The 25122-nt window shown below is 38.0% G+C and overlaps 1 protein-coding gene across 2 annotated transcripts in view; it reads right to left on the reverse strand.

The window, feature by feature from the left end:
* The window catches only part of Supt3h (SPT3 homolog, SAGA and STAGA complex component), a 352056-nt gene that overhangs the window by 159865 nt on the left and 167069 nt on the right, over window positions 1–25122 (reverse strand). For both annotated transcript variants that reach the window (XM_060369679.1, XM_060369681.1), the window contains one exon: window positions 23278–23362. In XM_060369679.1, the coding sequence (XP_060225662.1) occupies window positions 23278–23362 (85 nt within the window). The remainder of the gene's footprint in view (window positions 1–23277; window positions 23363–25122) is intronic.

A 25122-nucleotide genomic window follows, 5' to 3' on the forward strand; every position in this document is an offset into this window, starting at 1 on the left:
GGAAACACAACCCTTTCATCTCTGAACGAAAGCAATTTCTTCTCTGCACTGCAGTGATGACATGGGAGCAAACACACGTGTAGAGCACAGGGCTCATGGCTCTGAACTTCCCATCACAGGCAGCACAGCAGAGCCGACAACCTCCTGAGCCACAGAATGGAGGCCCTTGCCTATCAGTTCTCTTGTTTTTTCACTCCAGGTCTGAGCAGTACGTTCACTATGCTCCTAAACCAAAATAAATACGAGTAAGATTTTACGTGATTTCAAGACTGTCTTGTGGGAAACATCAATGAAGAAACACTGGATATAATACCAGAAAACACCTCCCTTCACTCAAGCACTTCAGAGGAGTTTCAAGGCTGTTGACAGATGTGAACGACAAGAGCAGGTTAATATTCATCTGAGTGATTTTTAGTCACTCAGTAGGACAGGAAACAATGGTTCCCAAGGCTGAGATCTAATCTGATTTGTTGAATCAAAATCTAATTTAATTTTCAAATTGTCTATCAGAAGCATCTTTTTAAAAAAAGCTGTCTGGGTTATTAGGATGCACTCCAGGGATTTAGAGTTCTATCTTAAGTGTTAACATTTCTAAGTGAACCTTCTTAGCCTTTTCTTAATCCCTCTCATGGAGGATGCCCACATTAACTTCCTATCAGTTGCTTTACTAAAGGCTAGCTCCCATTCTTCACTTGACACAGAAGCTGGTATGCCCACATCCTATCTTTGAGAGTCAGTTCTACGACAGTGTAATCTCCTCTAAGTTTCCCCACTGGGCCTGGCATGTTTATGACCCGTCTACAATGTCCTGTCACTGAGTTCCTAGCAAGAAAGGTTTGTCCTGAAGGGGTTACTGCTTTAATGTAGGACCCCTTGCTATACCATGCCTAGTAATTCCATGCTTTTCTTAGTTGTCAAAATAATGCTATGAGTTTAGAAGTAATGTTATCTTTACTTTACAGTAAGGAACCTGGGGCTTAGAAGGTAGAGTCTTGCCCCAATGTTCACTCAGTAGTCTGGTTCCAAAGGCTCTGTTTCTAGGCAAGTTAACAATGTATTCCCTGAAACGTGTTAAGTAATGGATTCCATATTTACTAAACATCTAAAACTACCAAAATGCAATCATTATTTCCCATCAACAAACAAATTGTTGGTTACAGTGTTGTCCTTTCAGTAACATTCCATAGGTGGCCCTCACCAATGTCAGATCACTCTGTTCTTAGTCTACAATATGAGGATACAATGTGTTTAACCTGTTTGTGCAGTAGTGGCAGGTTGTATTTCATAAAATTAGTGATTTATAGACATGGCAACATAGAAACATTTATAGATAAAGAACAAAGAAATCCAAATAAAGAAGCCTCATCTTCAGTCTGCACAGCATCATGCTCATTTTATGAACACAAATGGGAATATGTATATAGTGAGCATAAACACATAATGTAGAGTCTAGGGGAAAGTGGTAAACAGGACTAAGTCTGTGCAGTGATTTAGTAAGTATGCACCTACTGAGATCTGCTCTACTGAGTTTTCTCTTAGAGGCGAGCATGTCGGCAGCCCACCTAACCACTGTGGCAGCAACACAAGGCCCAGAGTAATCAGCCCTCCAAAGGAATAACAACAACTAATTATCACAGGAGAGTGGGGCTCAGTGTCCTTTTGGCATACAATCAAGACACCTCCTAAGCTGCCTAAAAAGACTATGTCACTGTTTTGAGAAGTGGAAGCTACAGTCAAAATGTGTTGAAAGTTGTTTGTTTGCTTTCAGTTATTTCTCATTCGTGGGCTTCTGTGGTTTCAGTGCCTTCCTACAGCTTGTGAGTTCGTTAAGGCTGAAAGCAAACACAGGACACAGTGATACTTGATATTGCGACAAGATGACCAAAGCTGTCCTTGGCTTCTCTGCCTGCACTGTATTTGTGAGCAGTACACAGACTTCTCCAGACTGGCACAAAATAGCACTCCTCATTTGCGAAAGAGTCACTGACTTTCACAATATGTTCTGAGAAAGAAGCGCTGCTGCCCTTCGTTCCCATTGTCAGGCTTGAGTCACTGCAGTATCTGGTGCCCTCCTGGTCATAAAATTCCATCTCGGAATAAAAGCACTCGGAATGCAGTGTGTCACATGCTTTGCAAGGCTGTGAGGCGGAAATCTGTACCCTTTTTGTCATTTCAAAATTGGTATTTATGTAACTCCCTGCTTCCAGACAGAGGAAACAATGAATTTACTAGACAATTGCCAGTGTGTGTGCACTGCTCAGGGTGCAGTCCTGACTCTTCCACATCCTTAGTTCTTTCAAGTCTAATGTAGGTGGAGGCTTCTGGATGTAAAACTTGGACTTCCTTCTTATCATAAATAACAATGATGTGAAATTACTGTTTGTGTGTACCTAGGATTACGATAAAGGCCATGTGTCAAAGCAAGTGTTACTAGAGTAATTTTAAATAGCTATATAATTAGGTCACATGATATATTTAACGGCCTGTTACATGTTAAGTTGGCAAGTTGCTACCTTTGCTGACCTTGTAATTTTAAGTTAGAAAATTATATTTCAACTTACTGTTTTTATTTTGACCACATTCAAAATATATTAAGAGTGCAAGTCAATAAATGATCCATTATTTCCCTAGAGCATATAAAATGTAGATATAATGATGTCAATTGCATTAAAATTTCCTTCCAGCTAATCAGAGAAACAATTAAAGAAGTGTTAACTATAAAATTAAGACTACGTCAATTTAAATAAAAGAAAAAATTACCTTATATATATATTTTTTAAGCATCAGACATAGGCCATGTGCATGGTAACCTAATGCTGACTGTATAAAGTATGAACTATGCAGAGGTTTTACAGCTGGTTTTGATTGGCTTCCTTTGTTTAACATTAAGAGTTAACTTCCAGGAGACACATACAAGTTACACATCCTACAGGTAATGATTGCCAGATGCAGGCACTCTTTCCATTGCTGTAGCTGATATCACAAAGAATGTAATATGCTGGAAGAAGGAGGAAACAACTTGGGAGGAGATTGTAAAGGGCCCTGTGACACAAAGGTTCTTCCCAACTGCGCTGGGGAGCAGATTCTTCAATGTATGCATGTGGAAACAAGAGGCTGACAAGGGTTTCTTCCTCAACTGTCCTCAACTTTATGTTTGAGCAATGGAATATCTCACTGACCTGGAACTTGCAGACTGGGGTAGACTGCCTGGCTAGTGAGATCTAAGGATCCACTGTTTCTAATTCCCCAGCACTGGGATTACAAGTGCAATCCACCACACTCAACTATTTTCATGGGTAGTTGGAATTAAATACTACCATGGCGGGCTCTTTATCTGGATTGTGAGGCTAGAACTCAGCTCTTCATGCTTATATACTAATCCATTTATCAACTGAGTCATCTTTCCAGGCCCATTTTTGTATTCTTAAAATACAGTACATATGGTTAAAGATTTTTTAAACTAAATTCAACGTATCCCAAATGAGATCCATAAGAAGAAACCCTACACAAACACAAATGTATTCAGCACAAACAGAACTCCGAATAGCAATAGAAGCAGACACTCAAAGTGAAAAAGAAACTTGACTACGACACTTTACTGACCAAAATATTGATGGGATGTTTTAACATAAAGGAAATGACATGGCTAGAAATATTGGAATTGTAATAATTCTGTATATTCACAAAACAAGCATAAGGACTTGATACGTACTTCTGATACTCAGCACACACATGACAGTTAGGCATAGGGCTACAACAACCTCAAATCACAAAGCCTCAAACTAAGTGGGAGGCTGAAAGACCGCAAATGATTGAACACATGTCAACCTTTGGTCTGCACACAACATGTGTGTACCCATACACACACACGAACACAAGAACACATGGAAACCTCCATACACAAATAGAATCTGACAAACACAATCACTAAAAGGAATGAAGACACTAAATACTAAAAGCACTAACAATTAGAATCCATCAACATATAAGAATTATATACTAAGATGATAGCACAGAAGAATAAGAAAATTTCAGTATCAGAAAACCTATTAGCCTTAAATAAAGAAGGTCAAGGGGGAAAGAATTGCAAGTCAATAATCATAAACTCTGATAGCAAAACAGGCATGGAATGTAGCAGTCTTTAAATGAAACTTCTAAGACAGCAAAAGAAAGCAACCTGCTTCCATTTAGTACCAACTGATTAATACAGGTCTTAACAGAGAGACAGTAAAGCCCTTTCCAACTAAACCAAAATTTTCCACATGGATCACTAAAATATACATAAAATGTAATGGAATATAACTAGAGGCTATAAGTAGGCAGGTTATTCATGTGGCTCAAGATAGGTAAAAGGAATTTGGTTCAGTAGCCAGGTAACATGCCATAAACATAGCAGTGAGGCCCACTATACTTCACTACTTAGGCACAAGGCAGGGTGCACAAAACTCCTAGGTACAAAGATTCCCAGTGTGAAAAAAAAATGATTGAGTTCTTCTCAAGAGGTATGTGCTAATTTGTATCAACATACAATACTGTTCAGTGGAACACGCTAAGGAATCTGCCATGAAAGGCTATAGGCTACAAGGCTATCTGTGGAAGCATCCTTTATTTGATGTAGTAAAAAACTAGAAGTAAATGTCCATGTAAAATCTGCTGATTATGATAAATCTATTCTCTGACATACTACTACTTAATGAAAATGAATAAGATAACATTGTTAAAATGAAAAGCAAACAGCAGAAGGTGAAAGACATTTACATAACATGATTCTAATTTCATAGAATAATGGCAATCACTGTACGGTTACAAGTGTTGCCATGTACTTGGGGGGGGTGTCATGGAAGGCTACAGGGGGGAAAGGACAGAAAAAAATAGAGAGTAAAAAGAAAGGTGCTAGGGAGATGTAGTGTTTGCCTTGGGAACAGGGGGGACCTGAATTCAGATATTCAACACCCACATAAAAAGTGGTCCCTAATCTTGGTGCTCAGGAGGCACAGGAAGGGTTTCATTTGCTGTCCAGCCAGTCTAGCTGAATCAACTAATTCTGGATTCAGAGAGAGAAACTATCTCAAGAACTAAGCAGAATAAGCAGCTGAAACAACACGCTCGCCGTATGCACACACATGTACCCATGTACACACTAAGTGTCATAAAACAGTCTCCGCAATATTATCTAATAATACAAATGACAGAGTTCATATTAGCACATGATAATTAGGAACCATTTATTTATATATTTTCTTTTATTCTTTTCTCATACATTATACCCAACAGCAGTTTCCTCTCCTTCCACACTACCCATTCCTTCCCCTTACCTTCCTTTCCCACAGATTCACTCCTCCTCCACTTCCTTTAAAAAAAACAAAACAAACAAAAAACAGGCTTCTCAGGGATATCCACCAAACATGGCCTAACAAGATACAATAAGACTGGGCACAAACCCTCACATCAAGGCTATGCAATGCAACCCAGTGGGAAGAAAAGGGTCCTAAGTGCAGGTCAGGCGAGAGTCAGAGACTCCTCCCACTTCCACTGTCGGGACTCCCATAAGAACACCAAGCTACACACCATAAGATATATGCAGAGGACCTAGCTCAGACCTATACAGGGTCTGTGTTTGTTTCCTCAGTCTCTGTGCGTCCCTACGAGCCTCACTTAGTTGATTCTGTGTGCCATGTTCTCATGGTATGCTATACCTCTCTGGCTTCTATAATCCTTTCTCTGCTTCTTCTGTGGGGTTCCCTTGGCTCCTTCTAGTATATGGCTGTGAGTCTCTGCATCTGCCTACATCAGTTGCTAGATGATGGCCCTCAGATGACAAATGGGCTAGGCACCAATCTATGAGGATAGCAGAATATCACAAAGGGTTTTTTTATTTGTTTGTTGGGTTGGGTTTATTTATTTATTTATTTATTTATTTTTTAGTCATTCTTGTTTGGTTGTAAGCTGGGTCTCCGGGCTATCCTGACTCTGGTTTCTGGCTATCTAAGGCAGTGTCAGGCTTATGGCACGGGACTGAACTTGGACCAGTCATTGGTTGGCCACTCCAAGTTCTGTGCCACAATTACCCCAACACATCTTGTGGATGGGACAGATTGTAGGTTGAAGATTTTGTGACTGGGGTGATGCCCCAGTCCCATTGCTGGAAGACTTGCCGGGTTAAAAAAGATGGCCATTTGGGGCTTTGTATCCCCATTATTATGAGACTTTGCTAGGATCACTCTCAGATTCCAGGGACATTCTACTGTACTAGGTTTCTACATTTCCTCCCAAGTGACCCCCAATTCCAACAGTCTCTTCCAGTACTCCCTCCTGCTGTCCTTCCCACCCCTGCTTGTTCCCTCTGGTTTCTATCCCAACCCACCCAAGTCCACCAGCAAAATCTATTCTACTTCCTCTTCCCAGGGAGAGGCACGCATCCCCACCTTGAAACCTCCTTGTTACTTAGCCTCTATGGGTCTGTAAATTATAGCACGTTTATCCTTTACTTAACAGCTAATGTCCACTAATAAGTGAATACATATATTATGTTTGTCTTTATAGATCTGGATTACTTCTCTCAGGATGATCTTTTCTGGTTCCATCCGTTTGCCTGCATATTTCATGATGTCATTGTTTTAACAACTGAGTAATACTCCATTGTGTAAAGACACCCCCCCCCCCGTTTTTATACATTCTTCAGTTGAGGGACATCTAAGTTGTTTTCAGATTCTCATTTTAATGAATAAATCTGAAATGAACATAGTTGAGCAAGTGTCCTTTTGGTAGGACAGGGCATCTTTTGGGTTTATCCTGAAAAGTGGTACAGCTGCATCTTGAGGTAGCTTAATTCCCAAATATCTGAGGAATCGCCACATTGATTTCCATAATGGCAGTACTAGTTTGCACCCTTATCAGCAATGGAGGAGTGTTCTTGCTCCACACTGTTGGCAGCATGAGCTGTCGCATGTGTTTTTTATTTTAGCCATTCCAACAGGTGTAAGACAGAATAAAGTAGTTCTGATTTTCATTACCCTGATGGCTAAGGGTGGTGAACGTTTCTTTAAAGTGTCACCTGTGTGAGACTACTTTGTTGAGAATTCTATCTGTTCCCTATTTTTAAATTGGATTTCTTTTGTTGATGTCTAGTTTCTTGAGTTCTTTATATATTTTGGATATTAGACCTGTCAGATGTGGAGTTGGTAAAAACCTTTTCCCATCCCGTAGGCTTCCATTTTGTCCTACTGACAGTGTCCTTTGCCTTACAAAAGCTTTTCAATTTCATGAGGTCCCATACATTACTTGTTGTTTTTAGTGTCTCTGCTTTTGGTGTTCTGTTCAGGAAGTGGTCTCCTGTCCCAATGAGTTTAAGGTTCTTCCCCACATTCTCTTTTGTTAAGTTCAGTACATGTGTTTTTTATGTTGAGGTCTTTGATCCACTTGAACTTCAGTTTAGTTCAGGGTGATAAATATAGTTCTCCTATACACAAATGAAAAAGGGACTGAGAAAGAAATCAGGCAAACAAAACCCTTCACAACATCCAAAAATAATATAAAGTATCTTCAGGTAACTCCAATGAAGCAAGTGAAAGACTGGTATTATGAAAACTTTAAGACTTTCAAGAAGATATCAGAAGATGGAAAGATCTCCCAGGCTCATGGATTGATAGGATTAACATAGTAAAAATGGCGATTTTAACATAAGCAATCCACAGATTCAATGAAATTCTGATCAAAATTCGAACACAAGTCTTCACAGACTTTGAAAGGGTAATATTCAACTTCAAACAAAACCCCAGAGTAGCTAAAACAATCCTGTACAATAAAATAATTTCTAAAGGTATCACCATCCATGCTTTCTAGCTGTACTACAAAGAAATACTAATAAAAATCACACGGTATTAGCATAAAAAGACAGGTTGATCAATGGAATCAAATCAAAGGCCCAGATGTAAATCCACACACTTATGAACACCTGATTTTTGATAAAAAAAAAAAGCCAGAAATATACACTAGCAACAAAGAAAGCATATTTAACAAATGGTGCTGGTCTTGCTGGATGTCTGCAGGTAGGAGGAGGATCAGGATTTAATGCAAAGGATGAACATCAAAATGTTCGTGATGATCTCAAAGTGAGTATTACTTCAAACTCTGATGACTTTTTTTTAAATGTATACTACAATGACCCAGGTGTATTGATGTAACTGAAAAACAAAAGCCACATTCCCTATGTGAAAATCAAAATGTGTGGGAACAACAGATCAGTACATTTTAGTCTCAGATAGTGAAAAGGGCACTCTATGTTTAAGTTCAAATTTTAATTAGCTAATAGAGATAAAATTTAATCATTCTTTCTCAGTCTTCCAAGAAGTCTATTTTTCCACACTAGTCACCTAAACATGTGCTACCTGATATGCACATTCATGCATCTCCCACATGTCAACTAGCTGGAAGAGCGACCATGTAGAAATTGTCCGCTTTTACTCACAAGCTGTAACATGGGTGGGTATATTTTCCACAGTGAAATGCAAATATCATAAATTTGAGCAACTAAATACTCAGTCTCCTTCTATTATTAACATTGTTTAGAAGTCTCAGTAACTTCAGTACATCTGCAAGTACAGTGAGAGGAATAAGCGGCCTTTACACGTGGTGGTGTATGTGGTAGCAGCTATTGCTGCAAATCAAGTGTTCCTTCCATATTTACTTTGGTATTCACGGTAAGATGTAGATGTTCATCATACTGAGGTCAAAAGACCTGGAGAGGACAGGAGTTCCACAAGGAGAGCAAGAAATCTGGGCCCAGGGGTCTTTTCTGAGACTGATACTCCAACCATGAACCATGCATGGAGATAATCTAGAACCCCCACACAGATGTAGCCCATAGCAGCTCAGTCTCCAAGTAGGTTCCCTAGTAAGGGAAACAGGGGCTGTCTCTGACATGAACTCAGTGGCTGACTCTTTGATCACCTCCCTCTAAGAGGGGGGGGGGGGGAGAGCAGCCTTACCAAGCCAAAGAGGAAGACAATGCAGCAAGTCCCGATGAGACATGATAGGCTAGGGTCAGATAAAAGGGGTGGAGGACCTCCCTTATTAGAGGATTGGAGGAGAGGCACAGGAGATGAGGGAGAGAGGGTGGGGTTAGGAGGAGATGAGGGAGGGGCTACAGCTGGGATACAAAGTGAATTAACTGTAATTAATAAAAAAAGGGGGGAAAACAAAAAAAGGAAAGAAAATAAAAATAAAAACAAGGGAGAATCACATGAACATGTATTATCTAATTTTTAAAAAACCCTTTAAAATTTGTTAAGAAAAACCTCATAAAACATGTGCATCCTCAATTCCATTTGATTCCATGTGTCCAGTTCTGAAACTTCATCTTAAAGATAACATAGAATACTTTAACCACTGTTATGTAAAAATTTCTTTGCATTGTATTTTAAAGTGATAAATACAAAATAGAGAAACAAAATCATAAGAAAATTAGTCACATTATCCAGCATAGTGTTTTAAGTGCCAGTGGTTACATTGGTCACTGAAATACTTAAGAGCCAAGGACACTACTGAGTAGATGGGGAACAAGAAGGAAACGCTCCTAAATAGAACTGCAACCAGAACAAGGTTACTACCACTGGCACTTGCAATGTCTGTAGTGGCATGTGCACCCAACAAAGGGTAGAGCGCCAAGGATGGTGTGAATGCCATGCCGCAACAAGAACAGTTGTGGGCAGAGCAAAGCATTCCCAAATGGCTTGCAATGTATCTATCAACTAGAATTCAGAAAATGACAATGTGTTGAAGTACACATTCATATTTTATTCATAATTACAGATAGACATATAGAAAAAAAAGGCTAGGCATGGTGGCACACACCTTTAATTCCAGCACTTAGAAGACAGAGGCATGTAGATCTCTGTGAGTTTGAAGCCAGACTTGTCTACAAAGTGAGTACAGGACAGCCAGTGCTACTACACAGAGACACTCTGTCCTGAACACCCCTCCCCAAACAAAACAAAAACCCAAATCAAACAACAACAAAACTACCACCTGTTGGAGGAGGGTCTTGTATACTGTGTTTTCAGAAGCTTATTTTAGTACCCTGAGATCAGGTTATGGCCCTGCTATGGGCCATATGAATGTTGAACCATCTCCTGTACCCATGTGATGTAAAGAATGTTTTCAAATTATGCCCAATTGGTTAATAAAGATGCCGGCGACTGAGCAGAAGAAGGATGGGGGAGCTTAGGTTCCCAGGCTTGGGGTCTCAGAGAGACTGAGAAGAGAGGGAAAAGGAGAAAGGAGCTAGGCAGCAACTGGATGGGATGGACTAGGGGCATGAGGTCGAGGCAAGTGCATCGTGAGGACAGACTGATGAAGCAGAAGCTTCAAGGGAGTCATCAGCTTGGCAAGTGATTGGCTTTTCTGTGGGTTTTAAGGGTAGTAGGATTAGAATAGCTCAGAATCTCCTCAGCATAGGGCCTACAGCTTAATAAGAAATAACAGTGTGTTGATTATTGGGGAACTAGGTGGTTTTAAAAAAACTGCGGCTAAAATTACTTCCTGTTTTAATTAATATATACAGAATAATTAATTCATAATACAACCACCACCACTAACAACAACAAAACAAAACAAAACTATGTGGTAACTTTTTAAAAATGTGGATTGGAGAAACAGTAACATAACTTTACTATGTACAGCTACTTTAACACTATAATTATCAACAATATCATAAATTATGGTTGTAAAGCAATAGTTTTCGGTTTAGCAAAGTACTGGCTTTCCCCGGGGTCCGAGGATTGTTCAATGTTCCTGAATAAACTGCATTGAAAAAAAAAAAAAAAAAAAAGTACACTATAGAACAATGACTATGATTAACTGCGATCTTAACTTCTCATAAGAATGCCCGCCATTGATTTGCAAGCACTGTTGCTGCCCCATCTAATACAACACTAACTGTGACACACCAAAACATAATCTCCAAGAGTCATGGTCTTTGATTTGCATATTGGTAGATCACCAACACCAGAAAACAATGATTGGCACATTCCTCAGCAAATCTTTGATGAACAAGCTTACAGCTGAGCCAGGATATAACTGATAGCACCCATCCAATCAGCTCCAATTCTTATATGTGAGTATGAGTGAGAAAACGGGCAATTCCTTCCAACCCAGATAAACCCTCAAGACTGCACCATTTTAACAGTGTTATACCTTAAGAATGCAGCAAAGGAAGCAAACCAGTTACAGACTGCTTTACTCTTGGGCCTAACAATATTAAAACAGAAACTATTTGAAACTCACTGCCTGTTCTAGCTATTTCAGTCAATTTTGGCAACTGGAACAGAAAGGAAATGCCTGCTGAATTTTCACTCAATTACATATGTGTACAATGCCTTCCTCTTTTAAAAATCGGGCTTCTAAGTAAAACAAGAAATTGAAACAAAATAGAAGCCAATAAAGAACATGAATATCTATTCATATTGATAAAATGCCAGAAGAAGAAATGTCACCTAATACTCTACTTTTCTTACTTTCAACAAAAAGGACACACGTTTAGTTAAATACAAGAAGTAGCTACACAAATACAGAAAAGAAGCTTCATGGCCAGAATGCCCATTTCTATTTCAACATAAAGCGTCTGCAACATTTCCAAATTAACAATTTGAACTTATTGAGACTGTGGACAGACAAGGTCCCAACAATTATTAATTGACCTGTAAGTCCTGGATGTATGTGTTAAGTTCTTCTCAGAAGATATAATGCCCGAGGAAAAAACTAAAGAAAGCTGGGAACTCATTTCTAAGAATATGGCTCATTCTTTGGTGAACTTCATAATTCTGAAAAACAAACAGTTATTCAGAAATTATCACTACACACACACACACACACACACAAAGGTCATAGGAACAGCACACAGAAATGATCTGAAGGGCTCAGGAAGCTCCTCTCTGCTGACCACTTTCTTTGTGTTCTCTGCATCCCTCCAGGCATCTTTTCTAGGAACCAAGATAAGATGACTTGTCATTTCCTACTCTAATCCACCTATAATATGTCTGTAATGGCAGGTAACCAGTAAGTGCTTGTCAAAGGAGGAACAACTTCTGTTTGTTGAGGGAGATGCTCATGAATGATTAAAAAAACAGTATGTGAGACAAAAGGAAATAAGAAAGTAAAAGACACTAAGAACACTGTAACTGCCATGACTATTCTGCATTTAAAAATGTTCAATTATTAAGTACCAACATAATATTCATTTTAAAGAGACATTTCGTTATTTGAACACTCTGAAGTTGGCAAAAAAACCAATTCTGTTCTGAAGGACTTTACATTTGGCCTTTTTCACCAATTCCTTAAGCTTCAATATAAGTGTTGAACATTAGTAAAAAAGTTATCCTAATAGTAATCACTCCTCACCTTAATGAGACCTGCAAAATAATGAAAGGAAGGACTGGAGAGATGGCTCAGCAGTTCAGAGAGCCTGCTTTTTCAGAGGACCTAGATTCAGTTCCCAGCACCCACAGGTTGCTTACAACCGTCTATAACTCTAGTTCTAGGATCCAAGCCCTCGGAAATTACAGTAGGCACTGTGCACACGTGATGTGCATATATGCAGGCAGGAAAACACTTATACACTAAAATAAGTAAAGCTTTAGAAACGACTGAACATATTTCATTACACATACCAGCCACCTGTATCTATGCTATAACAACAACTAACCCATGAAATTTAATCCACGCTAGACAGTATGTGATCCATGATTAAAGATAATCTGAAACACTAACAGATCTTCCAAAACTATCTCTACAACGCTTGGGGCTTTAAAGCCCCAGCTTTCAAAAGTCTGGGTTGCAGCTCCACATAGGGCTGTAACAAATCTGACACGAGAAGAAGCTCTCTGAATGAGCAACAAGGAAAAATTAACTCGACATCAAACATAATGAATCTGAGGTGTGTCTAGCAGTGCTCACTGGGCTAAATACAGTTGGTGACTAGTCCTGGTATTACACTCACTGAGAAACACCAAAAGTGCCTGGAATACCTCTGCTCAGATTAGGGACTATAGCATCACAGCTACAGAGATTTCCTACACATGCCAAGTTTTGCTCTGCCAGAAGCATGGTACTTTTACAACAGCAAACAGAGTTCTACTGTCTCCTGATGGCCACTCCCTCCTGTGAGTCTAATCAGCCTTTCTTTGGATTGTACTGGCTTAAATGTTTGATTTTTTGTAAATTGCTGAGTTGAACTGAGGTTCATCAGTGAATTTTGGTTTAGGATTGGAATAGACTTTCCAATAATTTGTCAATCAACTCTGAAAAGTGTTGAAGATGTTCTAGAAGTACAGTGTTAGACATTGCTCTGATTTAATTTTTATGTAACATTGAAAGAGCACTACAAATTTGCATTAGTTTGAAGATTTTTAAATAAATGATACAATGTATGAAAACAAAAGAATTTCTTCAGTTTTTAGTGATTTATTGTCAGTGAGTACTTGATCTGTAAGTGTGTGTGTGTGTGTGTGTATGTATGTATGTATATGTGTATATATGTGAGTTCATGTAAAAAAAAATTCTGGGTGAAAATGGATCAGGGATAGATGGAAAGTGTAAGGAGCCCTGACCCTTAGGAATTCATAAGAAACACTGAAAATACATCACTTCAGATCTTCCAAGCAATCTTGTTTTATCTTACCCAACAAGTAAAGATCACAGCCTTGCTTTATGCCTTTAGTACTTGCACAACTGAATGTGGGTCTGTTATCTCAATGACCCAAGGAACAAATTCACACAAGTAACGTCATCCACTACCTGGGGGCTGAAGGAACTAGGTATATTACACAATACCAGTTACAAAGCAGAGTCTAAGGATCTTTGTTTTTAAAACTCCTTTCGATTCCTTCAATTAATCTAGGCTTCTCATACATTCTGGGAAATTCCAAGTAGCCCACCAACTGGTCTATCATGGTGTCACATAGGTAACAAGACAAACTGTGACTCCAGGGTAGAAATAAGATGGAGTGATCTGTATGCAGGTGTACTTCTAAAAATGTGTTGAGGGGAAATATATTTCCACAACTACTAATAACTAAATATTTAATATTTCAATAGCAGAAATAGTGAACACTAGGTGTCAGTGTAAGAAATGAAAAATATTTTTAAAAACCTGTTGTTTCCAATCAGGTGTATAACAAAGAATATCAAAAGCAGCTGCAACCACATTTACTTATAATTGCATAATTCAGCTAACAAGCCAATCTTCCTTTTAAACACAAGTTCCTGCTCTAAAACCACCAAGAGTTTAATCAGATTGTTCTGATTATTAGATGTTACAGGTGACTTGGGACCTCAGCTACAGAAGGCACAGCAAAATTTTACTTCTAAGAATATATTCTTATGACAATTTTACTTTAAATAAATGATGCTTTTTTTAGACCATCCAAGTATGGTCTAAAAGTTTTGTGCTCTATGATTTGGGGTAGGAAAGTTCCTTGAAAATACTGCTGGGTAGCTTTTCAAGGGTATTAAGCACAAAGTGCTCCTCTGGCATAAGAAAGGCCCAAGGCTCCAAAGCCCATTATGGCAAAACCAGAACCCCTCACCTGGAAAATGCTGACTTGAAATCCTTTTCATGAATGGAAGGCTCCTGCATAAATGCCCATGGATTACAAATTCAGCTGCTCCAGGGGTAGGTCCACACACCTGTAATCCCAGCACTTGGGGGACTGAGACAGAATGAAGTTTGAGACCAGCATGAACTACAAAGAACAGATCCTATCTCAAAATCAGTAATGTTTTTTAAAATTTAAACTAAAAAACAAAGTTAAGATACTCAGGAGTTAATCCACAAACAGAAGACGTGAGCCTTGGAAATACAATAGATTCTTCAAAAGTCCACGTACTTATACGGCATTTCTAAAAAACCTGAATTTGCTGTCCTCTACCTATAACCCCAGCACTTGGGAGGTAGGATTCTGAGGATTCAAAGCCAGCCTGGGCTACAGAGTTGAGCCACAGTCTAAAAAATAACAATAAGAAAAAAACCACAGTGAAATACAAATGCTAATGACATGACTAAAGACATAGCCTAATAATTATATAAGAGTACAGATCAACTTTTTCTAAATAAACTTTTAAGGATAGAGCTTTAAAAGCAAGTTCCTAAGAGTAAATTATTTAAAAATTTATAGAGACAATGATTACTAGCAATAACAATGAAAGAAAAAGATAGTATCAATGTAAGGCATCATACTTTATAAAGTACAATAACATCTAGATCTAGTTCATGATTTACATTCGTATGTTTGGAAACACGCTGGAAGACTTTGTCATCAAAGTTTGAAATCTATTATTGTTGAAAAAAGCAAAATAAGCATAGCAATCATCACTAAAACAAACTCGGAGGACTCAAAGAACATGAGAAAACATTCAAGGATTTTCTGCACAAGTATAAATATTTCAGCTGATTTAAAATCTCAGTATGTCTGAAGAGAGTCATAGCGTGAGGGGCATCAACGGGCACAGGCACGCAGTGAGGCATGCGAGTAACCAGGGCATACCTAAATTCACTAGCATTCTAGCATTGGGCAAAAAAGCAAGTATCATTACCACAATTACTTGGCTCTATCTGGCTAATAATGAATAAAAATGGGGGATATAGACAAACAGGTGTGGGCTTATAGGAAATATTATGAGAAGCCTTAACAATTCCACATTTGGCTAAGGCTGAGGATCTGGCTTGCTTCCATGTATGTGGACCTATCTGCATTGCCCACGTGGCACGCCTGGGTTGGCTACCCAGAGGCTATTTCCCCAGGGTCAGAAGATTGTTCAAGTTTCCTGAATAAACTGCATTGAAAAAAAAAAATCTCAGTATGTGTCTGTATTAATGCTGATGCCCATGGGTACAGGAAGGGGTCTGCTATCCCAGGGCTACAGTGTAGCCAGTTGTGAGAAAACTGCCTTGGGTCCCTCTGGCAGAGCAGCTAGTGCTCTTAAGTGCTGAGCCATCCTTCAGGCCATAGCTGACACTCTTGTCTCACTGACAGTTATGCTCTAGACATCTTCCCAAACAACTAACACTGAATGAACTGAAAAACGTAGTGTTCTTGTCTGCCCAGGTATATACAAAGTGACACTGAGCCAAAATGAAAACAGGCAAATACCTCCATGATTCATTTAGACTGAGTGTTAAAAGATATATAAGAATAAAAGGAATGAAAAGTATAGGCATGAGAAATAGAGAACAAAATCATACATGGCATAACATTCAAATTCAGGAAAGTGGCCCCAAAATATATACAACAGGGGGATCTAAGCTGTGTTTGACTTTGTGCCTTTGCTCTTGACACTTAGCTGTATGATTAAAATTTTGGATGTCAATAATTAAATGCTACTTCCATTGGTAAATAGTGTAGATCGTTTACATATAATTTAAATGTCTGAGGTTGGTAAACTCCTATAGATTAGCAAAAATTCCTAAGGATGACAAAATAAGCTCAAAACTGTTAAATTATCAAACTATGAAGCCAAAATTTCAAACTCAGTGATATGTGTCCCTCAGAACCTGCTCTACCAGCACTTACCAGCTCATAGTCATAGTTTATAGAACTTGTGGCTAGGACAGAAGTAACAGGGAGAGGCACATTTGGAGGATGATTATTAAAACATTAATACACCAGCTCAGTACACACACAATGTCCTAACTCCATATCTCCACCGCTGCCACACTGAGATGAACACTGATGTTGTCACAGCAGTGATTACTGAGAATGAGTGATTACTGTTGAATGAGTTTCTTCTTACTGATAGAGGATTTATTTACAGTCAGAATAGTGTTTATAAATACCATGAGAAGCAGAATCTGAAACTAAGAGAATAGTACTAATGCAAATAACTTGTTAGTATGGTTCTTGACAAGAGTAAGCTACATTCAACATTTGAACAAACATCTCAAAATTAGAACAAATAGAAAAAAAAGAGCAGCAAGAAGATAAATTTACATTTGTTTTACCTATGCTAGAAGGTATTATTTATTACAAAAAGCATCACAAGACCAGCTTGCCTTAGAACAGGGGTGTGAGAGAGAGAGAAACAGAGACAGAAAGACATAGAGACAGGCAGGGGGGGTACATGGGTGGAGAAAAAAAAACAATCTGAAAAAGTCAGTTCCCTCCTTCCATCATGTAGGTCCCCCAGGTTCAAACTTAGGTAAGCTAGGTAGTAGGTGCCTTCCTTTATCTCTCTTTTTTTAATTTTAATTTTATTTTTTATATTAATTACAGTTTATTTACTTTGTATCCCAGCCAAAGCCCCCTCATTCATTCCTTCCCAATCCCACCCTCTCTCCCTCATCTCCTCCCTGCCCCTCTCTAAGTCCACTGATAGGGGAGGTTCTCCACCCCTTCCATCTGACCCTAGCTTATCAGGTCTCATCAAGACTAGCTGCAATGTCCTCCTCTGTGGCCTAGCAAGGTTGCTCTTCCCTCAGGGGCGGAGGGAGGTCAAAGAGCCAGCCACTGAGTTCATGTCAGAAACAGTCCCTGTTCCCCTTACTAGGGTACCCACTTGGATAAAGAGCTGCCATGGGCTATGTCTGAGCAGGGGTTCTAGGTTATATCCAAACATGGTCCTTGGTTGGAGAATCACTCTCAAAAAAGACTCCTGGGCCCAGATGTATTTGGTCCTGGTGGAGCTCCTGTCCTCTCCAGATCTTACTAACTCCCCCTTCTTTCATATGATTCCCTGCTCTCTGCCCAAGGTTTGGTTATGAGTCTCAGCATCTGCTTCAGTACCCTGCTGGATAGAGTCTTTCAGAGGTCCTCTGTGGTAGGCTCCTGTCCTGTTTCTTGTTTTCTCCTATTTCCAATGTCCATCCCATTTGTCTATCTAAATCTATTGAGACATCTCACCAGTCCTTTGCTGTTACGAAAAGGATAATTGGTTACTACAGATACACAGGAAGAATTAAAATATTAGCAGTTTTGTAGCATTTTAATAAAGCTGATTTGCAATCTCCCTCACAATTAGGCCTCAATGTTCCCTTCTCAGAGCCTTGAGTCTTTGAGGTGATGCTGCAGCTTTCTTCTCTTGTAACCACATCCCCTCATAGAGACAGCACAGCACAGGAATGCTGCCCTTCCCTGTTTCCAGGCCTTTCCCCTTCAGTCCCTTCATTTGCAAACTCACATTTCTAAGGCCCTGATTTCTCCTCATCACCTATTCTTTCAGGCCTTTCACTCCATCTCCCTGATGCTCAGCATCATCTGTGTCTTGCTGGTCCTTATCTCTATTTCTCTAGCAATGCCACCCCTTATATCCTTAAGTTTCAGGTGGGTTTGGATTTTCCAGTGCTCCCACTCCTAAACCTTTCATTCAGAGTCAATCACTATCTAAGTAAGACAAATGCTTAACACCTACATATAGTTAATATCCTCCTCATATACTTCTCCAGGAATGGCACTGATATTTTCACTATCTATACAGAAGAGCTGAGTTGTCTTTTTTTGTTCTCTGCCATTCTAAAACTTGCAGCTGCCTGCAGCTCACTATAAAATCATCCATTCTGAAACAGAATGATCTTGAAAATCTGGTCCCACTTTTCACTCACTCCCATCTCTAGTGTCTACTTAGGAAACACTGTTCCTGCCCCAAATACAAGCTTGGGGTTCATTAGAGGTACCTTCACAAAGATGAACAGATCTGATTTCTTGTCAAAAAATATAAAGCCTACACAATCTACCTGACATTTAAAAATAAGCATTAGACTCCTATAGCACCATTTAGAGCCATTCTGACATCTTAACATAAATGTAGTTGCTACAGCAACCAAGCTGCTTCTTTTGAGACATGAGGACCCAGATGAAATAAGGAAACAGGTCGGTTTGAAACAAGTGTAAATAAAAGGATAATTTACTGATTATGACTCAGATTTTGGAAACTGAGATAGGCAAATGCTTCTAATGGTACATAAAACTTCAATTTTCTAATTAGCCCAAAATAGAAGAAATCAGATATGTTAAAACAAAAAAGTATAAATTAAAGTACTTTATTTTTTTAACAAATAGGACATTTAAAAATAGAGCATTGCTAGCTCTGACTACATACTGCACTTATTCAATAAAATAACATTGCCTAAGTACTTTTGTTTTTAAATAGAAAAAAAATGGGTACCTAATAGTCATAATATACCCTAACAATCTTATTCTTAGCAATAAAAACAAATGCTGGTGTGTTTAGAAAAAAGGCATATGGCAAAAGAAGTAACCCACAGACAATTATTCAAAATGTATGTGGACAAAAGCTCTCTTAGGAACACTATTATATTTTGTAATGCTCATTATTACCACCAAATCCTATACTAAGTCTAGAGATCTTTCTAGTAAAAATTGCTTTAAGGGAATCTTCTGTACTCGAAGAAAACGACATTACTAGAACTTTATTTATGAAGCCAACACCAACGCAAACAACAACACAGGGTTCTAAACAAGTCCACAATATTTCAAGTGTCTTTTTTATGTGTGTGCATGTGTATGTGTGTATAAATGTATATACATATATATATACACACTATCTATCTATCTTTTTAAATTTATTTAATTGAAAATTTTTTCTTTTTTTATATTAATTACAATTTATTCACTTTGTATCCCAGCTGTAGCACCTTCCTTCATTTCCTCCTGATCCCACCCTGCCTTCTTCTTCTCCTCGCATGCCCATCCCCTAGTCCACTGATAGGGGAGGTCCCTCCTTCCCTTCCACCTCACCCTAGGCTATCAGGTCTCATCAGGACTGGCTGCATTGTCCACTGTAACTTGGCAAGAAACTATGGTGACTGCACTGTTTCTATGCCTCTATTGAGTTCTAATTTTGAATTTTTTAGGCATGTGAAATAACCAATATTCAATGATCATACCCTATAAAATGATAATTTCATTTTGTGCAAAGAGTCAATTTTGACATGCTATTATTCAGAGCATGGGCGTAATACAATGAGTGTATTACAGTAAGTGTTGAGTGCTAGCCTAGTGTTACAAGGCCATGATTTTGGCCATTAGTGCCATATAATACATGGCACTAATGTAATACATGGCACTACATATATAATACATGGCAAAGCTATTATTATTTGTTCTAGAAGGGAAAAAATCATCTGCTTTAATGATTTTAAATTTAAACTACCTATTTTTACTACTTAACATATTTTATAACCTATATGAAATTTCATCAAAAAGCAAGCAACAAGGCCTTAGCCATTTATAACTATTACGATGAACAGAGTGGAGAAGGAGAATTACTTGTAATGGAGGGAGTCTTAACAAAGTACTGAGTAAGAATTGGGAGTTAGAGGGCAAAGATTACATGGGAAACATATGTCAAAACAAGGGGAACACACAAACAGGTTTAGGGGAAAACTTTTAAATTTCATATATAGCTAGATTGCCTGTCTGCACGCCTGCCTTTCCATCTGTCTTCCTGTCTTTCTTCTTTTCTTCCTGTGTTCTTTCCTTCCCTCCTTCCTTTTTTCAAACAGGGTTTCACTAAGTATCCCAAGCTTCAAGCTTGTAACCCTCCTGACTCTACCTAAGCTGGAATCACGCTGCTTGTACCACCACTCCAGTCTTACTGTAAAGCATTGCTCAGACAAACTGTTATGTAACTACATGTTGGTAACTTTAAGATGCCATCATTAGAACCAGAACCATGTTAACGTCCAACAATATTGATTGATGAATTATACAATCAAAGGAGACTCCAATTTTTTTCTACTTGCATGTTAAATATAGTTGTGGGGGTTTTTTTGTTTTGTTTTCTTTTGTTTTCACTTGAAGGCACTATTCTGAACAACTATTAACAGTCCATAAAAGAATAGTGAAAATAAAATCCTCAGAGGTTAAAATGAGCATAACTAAGTGACTATTTAAAAAATGACACAGAACGAAATGGATGGGACCATATATGGCAGACAACAACTTCAAACTGTTTGTCTGGTTAGGTGATACCATACAAACAGATCAAAGATGGGCTTAAAAAAATTCTGAGTGAAGCAAGCGGTAAGTCTTGGGAATTAGTATTAATCTTTCAAGGTGAATACTGGGCCACATATGTCAAGCCCCAAAATAAAGGAATAATTATTCTGACTGATATATTAGTTATACAAAGTTAAATTTGATGATTAAATTATATAATCTTCAAAATTTCTTTCTATTATTTCTCTATGCCTTTAAAATTAAGAGAATGCAGTCTATAAACCTGATGACATGCATTACTTATATAAATTATTCTAATGACATTTTAATACAAAACTGGAATCACTCCATTTGATTCTCAGCAAGCATTTAAATATACATTAACGTATGTGGCTATTTGCACTCTTCAAGCATTGCTGAAAGTTTTATGCTATCTAAGGTGGTCTGTTTTGAGAGAGGAAAATTATTCAGATATATTGATGAATAAAGGAAACAAACATTTCATTAAGTGTCAAATTTCAGACTATTAATTACTATTTTTACACAATAGCTACAGTTTGTTGACTTAATTGATAGTCATGTCTTTAACGCTTTGGGTTTAAAACTAAGCTGGCAATTTGCCAGTCTAGCCCTCGTTACAAACCACTGTTTTAATCTGATATTTTCAAAGCTGATATTTATAGTACCAAAATGTCAAAGATCTTGAGGGAATATTTAAAATATCAACACCTGATCCTAGCCATGACCTCCCTCCCCCGGAAGACTGTATTGGGAATATAGACCAGAAATCTGTATTTTCTGTGGTCTACAAAGCATGCTCACCCAATCTGACATGCAAAACTGAATCTGTGCTTCAGAGGAATTTAGGTTGTTGGAGGTATAAGAAAATTAAACAACAAAACCTGAACAGCTGCCGAAATGGGTAATAACGATGGCCAGAGTTCACTTGCTAGCGCACATATCCAAAACAAAATAGCTGTGCACAGTGGTACATACCTAGCACTTAGGAAGCCATGCCAGGAGGGTATGCTTAGGCCTCACTGGCCAATCGCTCTAGTTAAATTAGTATCTCAAGATATAAGTTGGACAGCAATTGAGGAAGATGCCTGATACTGACTTCCAGTTTACACAACACACACACACACACACACACACGAGAGAGAGAGAGAGAGAGAGAGAGAGAGAGAAAGAGAGTTATATGTGCTGAGATATATGAAAGTGTACAGTGAGTATGACATATGATAACAGTAGCACTACCTAATATATAACTTGAATCCTGATTTAAAAAAAAATGTAGAGACAACTGAAGACAGCCATAAGAAAGTGGAGGAAAAAAATAACTGCCAACTCAGAAATCTATAACACTTCAGATATGTAGAGTCCTTTCATTCTTGTTTCTGCATTTTTTGATGAGAATTCTCATGTCTTTAAATTATACTTCCCCATTAGTTAAGAAAGCCTACTGGCTTTGAGGATTTATGCTATGACTGTTCAGCAGTTTAAACCTATATTTCTTTGGTTTATCCTATTTGGAGTTTGCTCTACATCTTCAATTTACAGGCTTATGTTTTCACTATACAATTTCAAAAGATAAGCCACATTTGTAAAGCCAATGAAAAACAATAAATACTTAGGAAGTACTGTAACAAGAAATATGTAAACCTAAAACAAAAAAGACAAGTTGAAATACTCCTAAAAAGCATCAGCAATCTTGAACAACTCTACAGACCCCTGGTTCTTATAAAGAACAAGTCACTACTCTAAAGATGCAATTCTAAGTTATAAACCCATGTGATTTCAATAAGCATACTAATAAAATTTCTAGGTAAGATAAGAGCAATATTTACATTAAAAATAAGCAAACAATTTCCCCTTCCATTTGGGCTTATCACAGAAAGAATGAGACAAACATGACATAGCAACTAATCTAACAACCAGTGTGGTATTCTTGATTGGGTCTCTGAAAAGAAATATAGTTTAGTGGCAAAAATGATGGAAGTCTAACAAGGCTGTAAAGTTATTGTGCAAGGTTTTTTTACAGGTGTTCATAACTGTTGTGGTTATAAAAGACACAGACTTTAAAGTGATCTAAGAAACATTTGCTGAAAAAGAAGCACATCAGTGATTGCTAAAACTATTGTTGCTATGACTATATCCCACTGTTAAGATACAGCAGCTTGTGCACTTAAACTGGTATTACTATATCATATTTCAACAAAGCCAAAAAATATAGCTGTAAATAAAATCTCTTTTAAAAATGTGTTTGGTTGGAACAACAATAAAAACAGAATGAAAAGGAGATACCAAATAGGGTTATATGTGACCTTACCAAGTTAATTAGTTGTGTATGAACCACATCTTCTACCAAAACTGCTGTTTCATGGAGAGGCCTCCTAGCATCACCTAAAGAAAACCTGCAAAAAATAATAATAATAAATTAAAAGACGCTATTAACACTGCAAAACAGGTAAAACAAACAATTGTTATATATTTCTCATTATAAGAATCAGCTGTATAGAGGCACAATCAATTGTTCTCTCAAACAATTCAATAATGCACACTTCTAAACTAAAGAAATAAATGCCTTCTTTATAAAGTGTAATTTTCAAAGAAAGTATACAATTTTCTGCATTCCTTTTTGGTTTACAGAGTATTTTTTAAAGGTGAATTTACTCTGTCCAAATGTAAAGTACAAGTTCACTTCTCAGTACCCACAGTGGGCAGCTCACAACCACCCATTACTCCAGTTCCAAGGGAATACAACACCTCCAGCTTCTGAGGGCTCGTGCACCCTTGGGTTGATACCCACAAACAGACACACATACATACACTTAATTAAAAAAGAAATGAAAATATTTTTGAATATGGAAAATATCTCCAACCATGTGACAACAGAAGCATCACAGTACCTTGTAACAACTCTATACAGTCAATATAAGAGCAGAGCAATTGTTACAGGGTATTTGATCACACTGTGGATGCCAAGATTGGGTTATTTGTTGGGAAAACCTGTTTCAAATTGTGGTGTGGCTCAGCCCTAGCGGAGACCTTTAATCCAAGAGCTTTCTGTTTATTGTAAACAGGATTAAATAAAGTTAACCAAAGGTCATGAGGTGGAGCAAGCAACCAGTTGACAGTCAGTGAACACAGGAAAAAAAAATATAGAGTATGAGGCAGTCAGGAGGACAGATAGAGAACACATATGAAGTAGAAGGGAGGGATATTTCAGCTTGAGGGTTTTTGCGAGTGTGGAGACATTAACTGAGGAGAAAGGCCAGTTTTCTCTGCCTCTCTGGGATAGCAGGCTTTCACTCCAGCATCTGGCTCCAAAGTCTTTTTTGGTAAAATCAAACATTTTAGATATTGTTAAAAATAATAAGCAAGAGTCACATAAAATATGTAAAACAATAACAGAAAATTGCTTAAATATGAAAATGGTATCACTTATGATCTCCAACTACATACAAGCAGAATATAAAGAATGGTTTACAATTTTCATTTACAGCATCTCTACTAGATATGCAGAGACTCTTTTTCTCTTAAAGAACACCTAAAACTACACTGAAATCTTACTTAAAGCCTGTGTTAACAGAAGAGAAGGCTAAACAATTCAAACACAATGAAAAGACCAACTCCCACTTGAGCAGAGAACAGTGTGGCCCTTATGTCAGTATTAAAGGCATATACTTAACTCACAGCAACTTACAATCTGGAATGAACCAGCATAGATTTATTTCAAGGTACATGAGAAGAATGTACAGACCCCATAAAGGCAGGAACTACATTTGAAGAACTATTACATAGGTGAGAAACCAGTCCCAGTGATCCTGATACTTGCAGTATGGGGCTGAGGAAACTGCATTCTTCCAATGTCCTTTACCTACCAAGGCTTAAAAAAAAAGAAAGACAAGACTCTTCCCTAAGAATGTCTGCTGTAAACTGTTCAAGGCTATATAATCCCAGCACTCAAAAGGCAGAGGTAGAAGCATCACTCAAGGCCAGCATGGGCTACAGACTGAGGTCAAAGTCAGTCTGAGATATACACAGAGAACTCATCTCAAACAAAACAATAAAAATAACAACAACAACAAGACACATACACATAAAATAAAAAGAGAAAAGAATGCTATCAGTGCCAAAATTTTTAATAAAAAAATTAAATATCATAATGGTA

Source organism: Meriones unguiculatus, chromosome 16 (genome assembly GCF_030254825.1).
Source record: "Meriones unguiculatus strain TT.TT164.6M chromosome 16, Bangor_MerUng_6.1, whole genome shotgun sequence".
Classification (NCBI taxonomy): Eukaryota; Metazoa; Chordata; class Mammalia; order Rodentia; family Muridae; genus Meriones; species Meriones unguiculatus.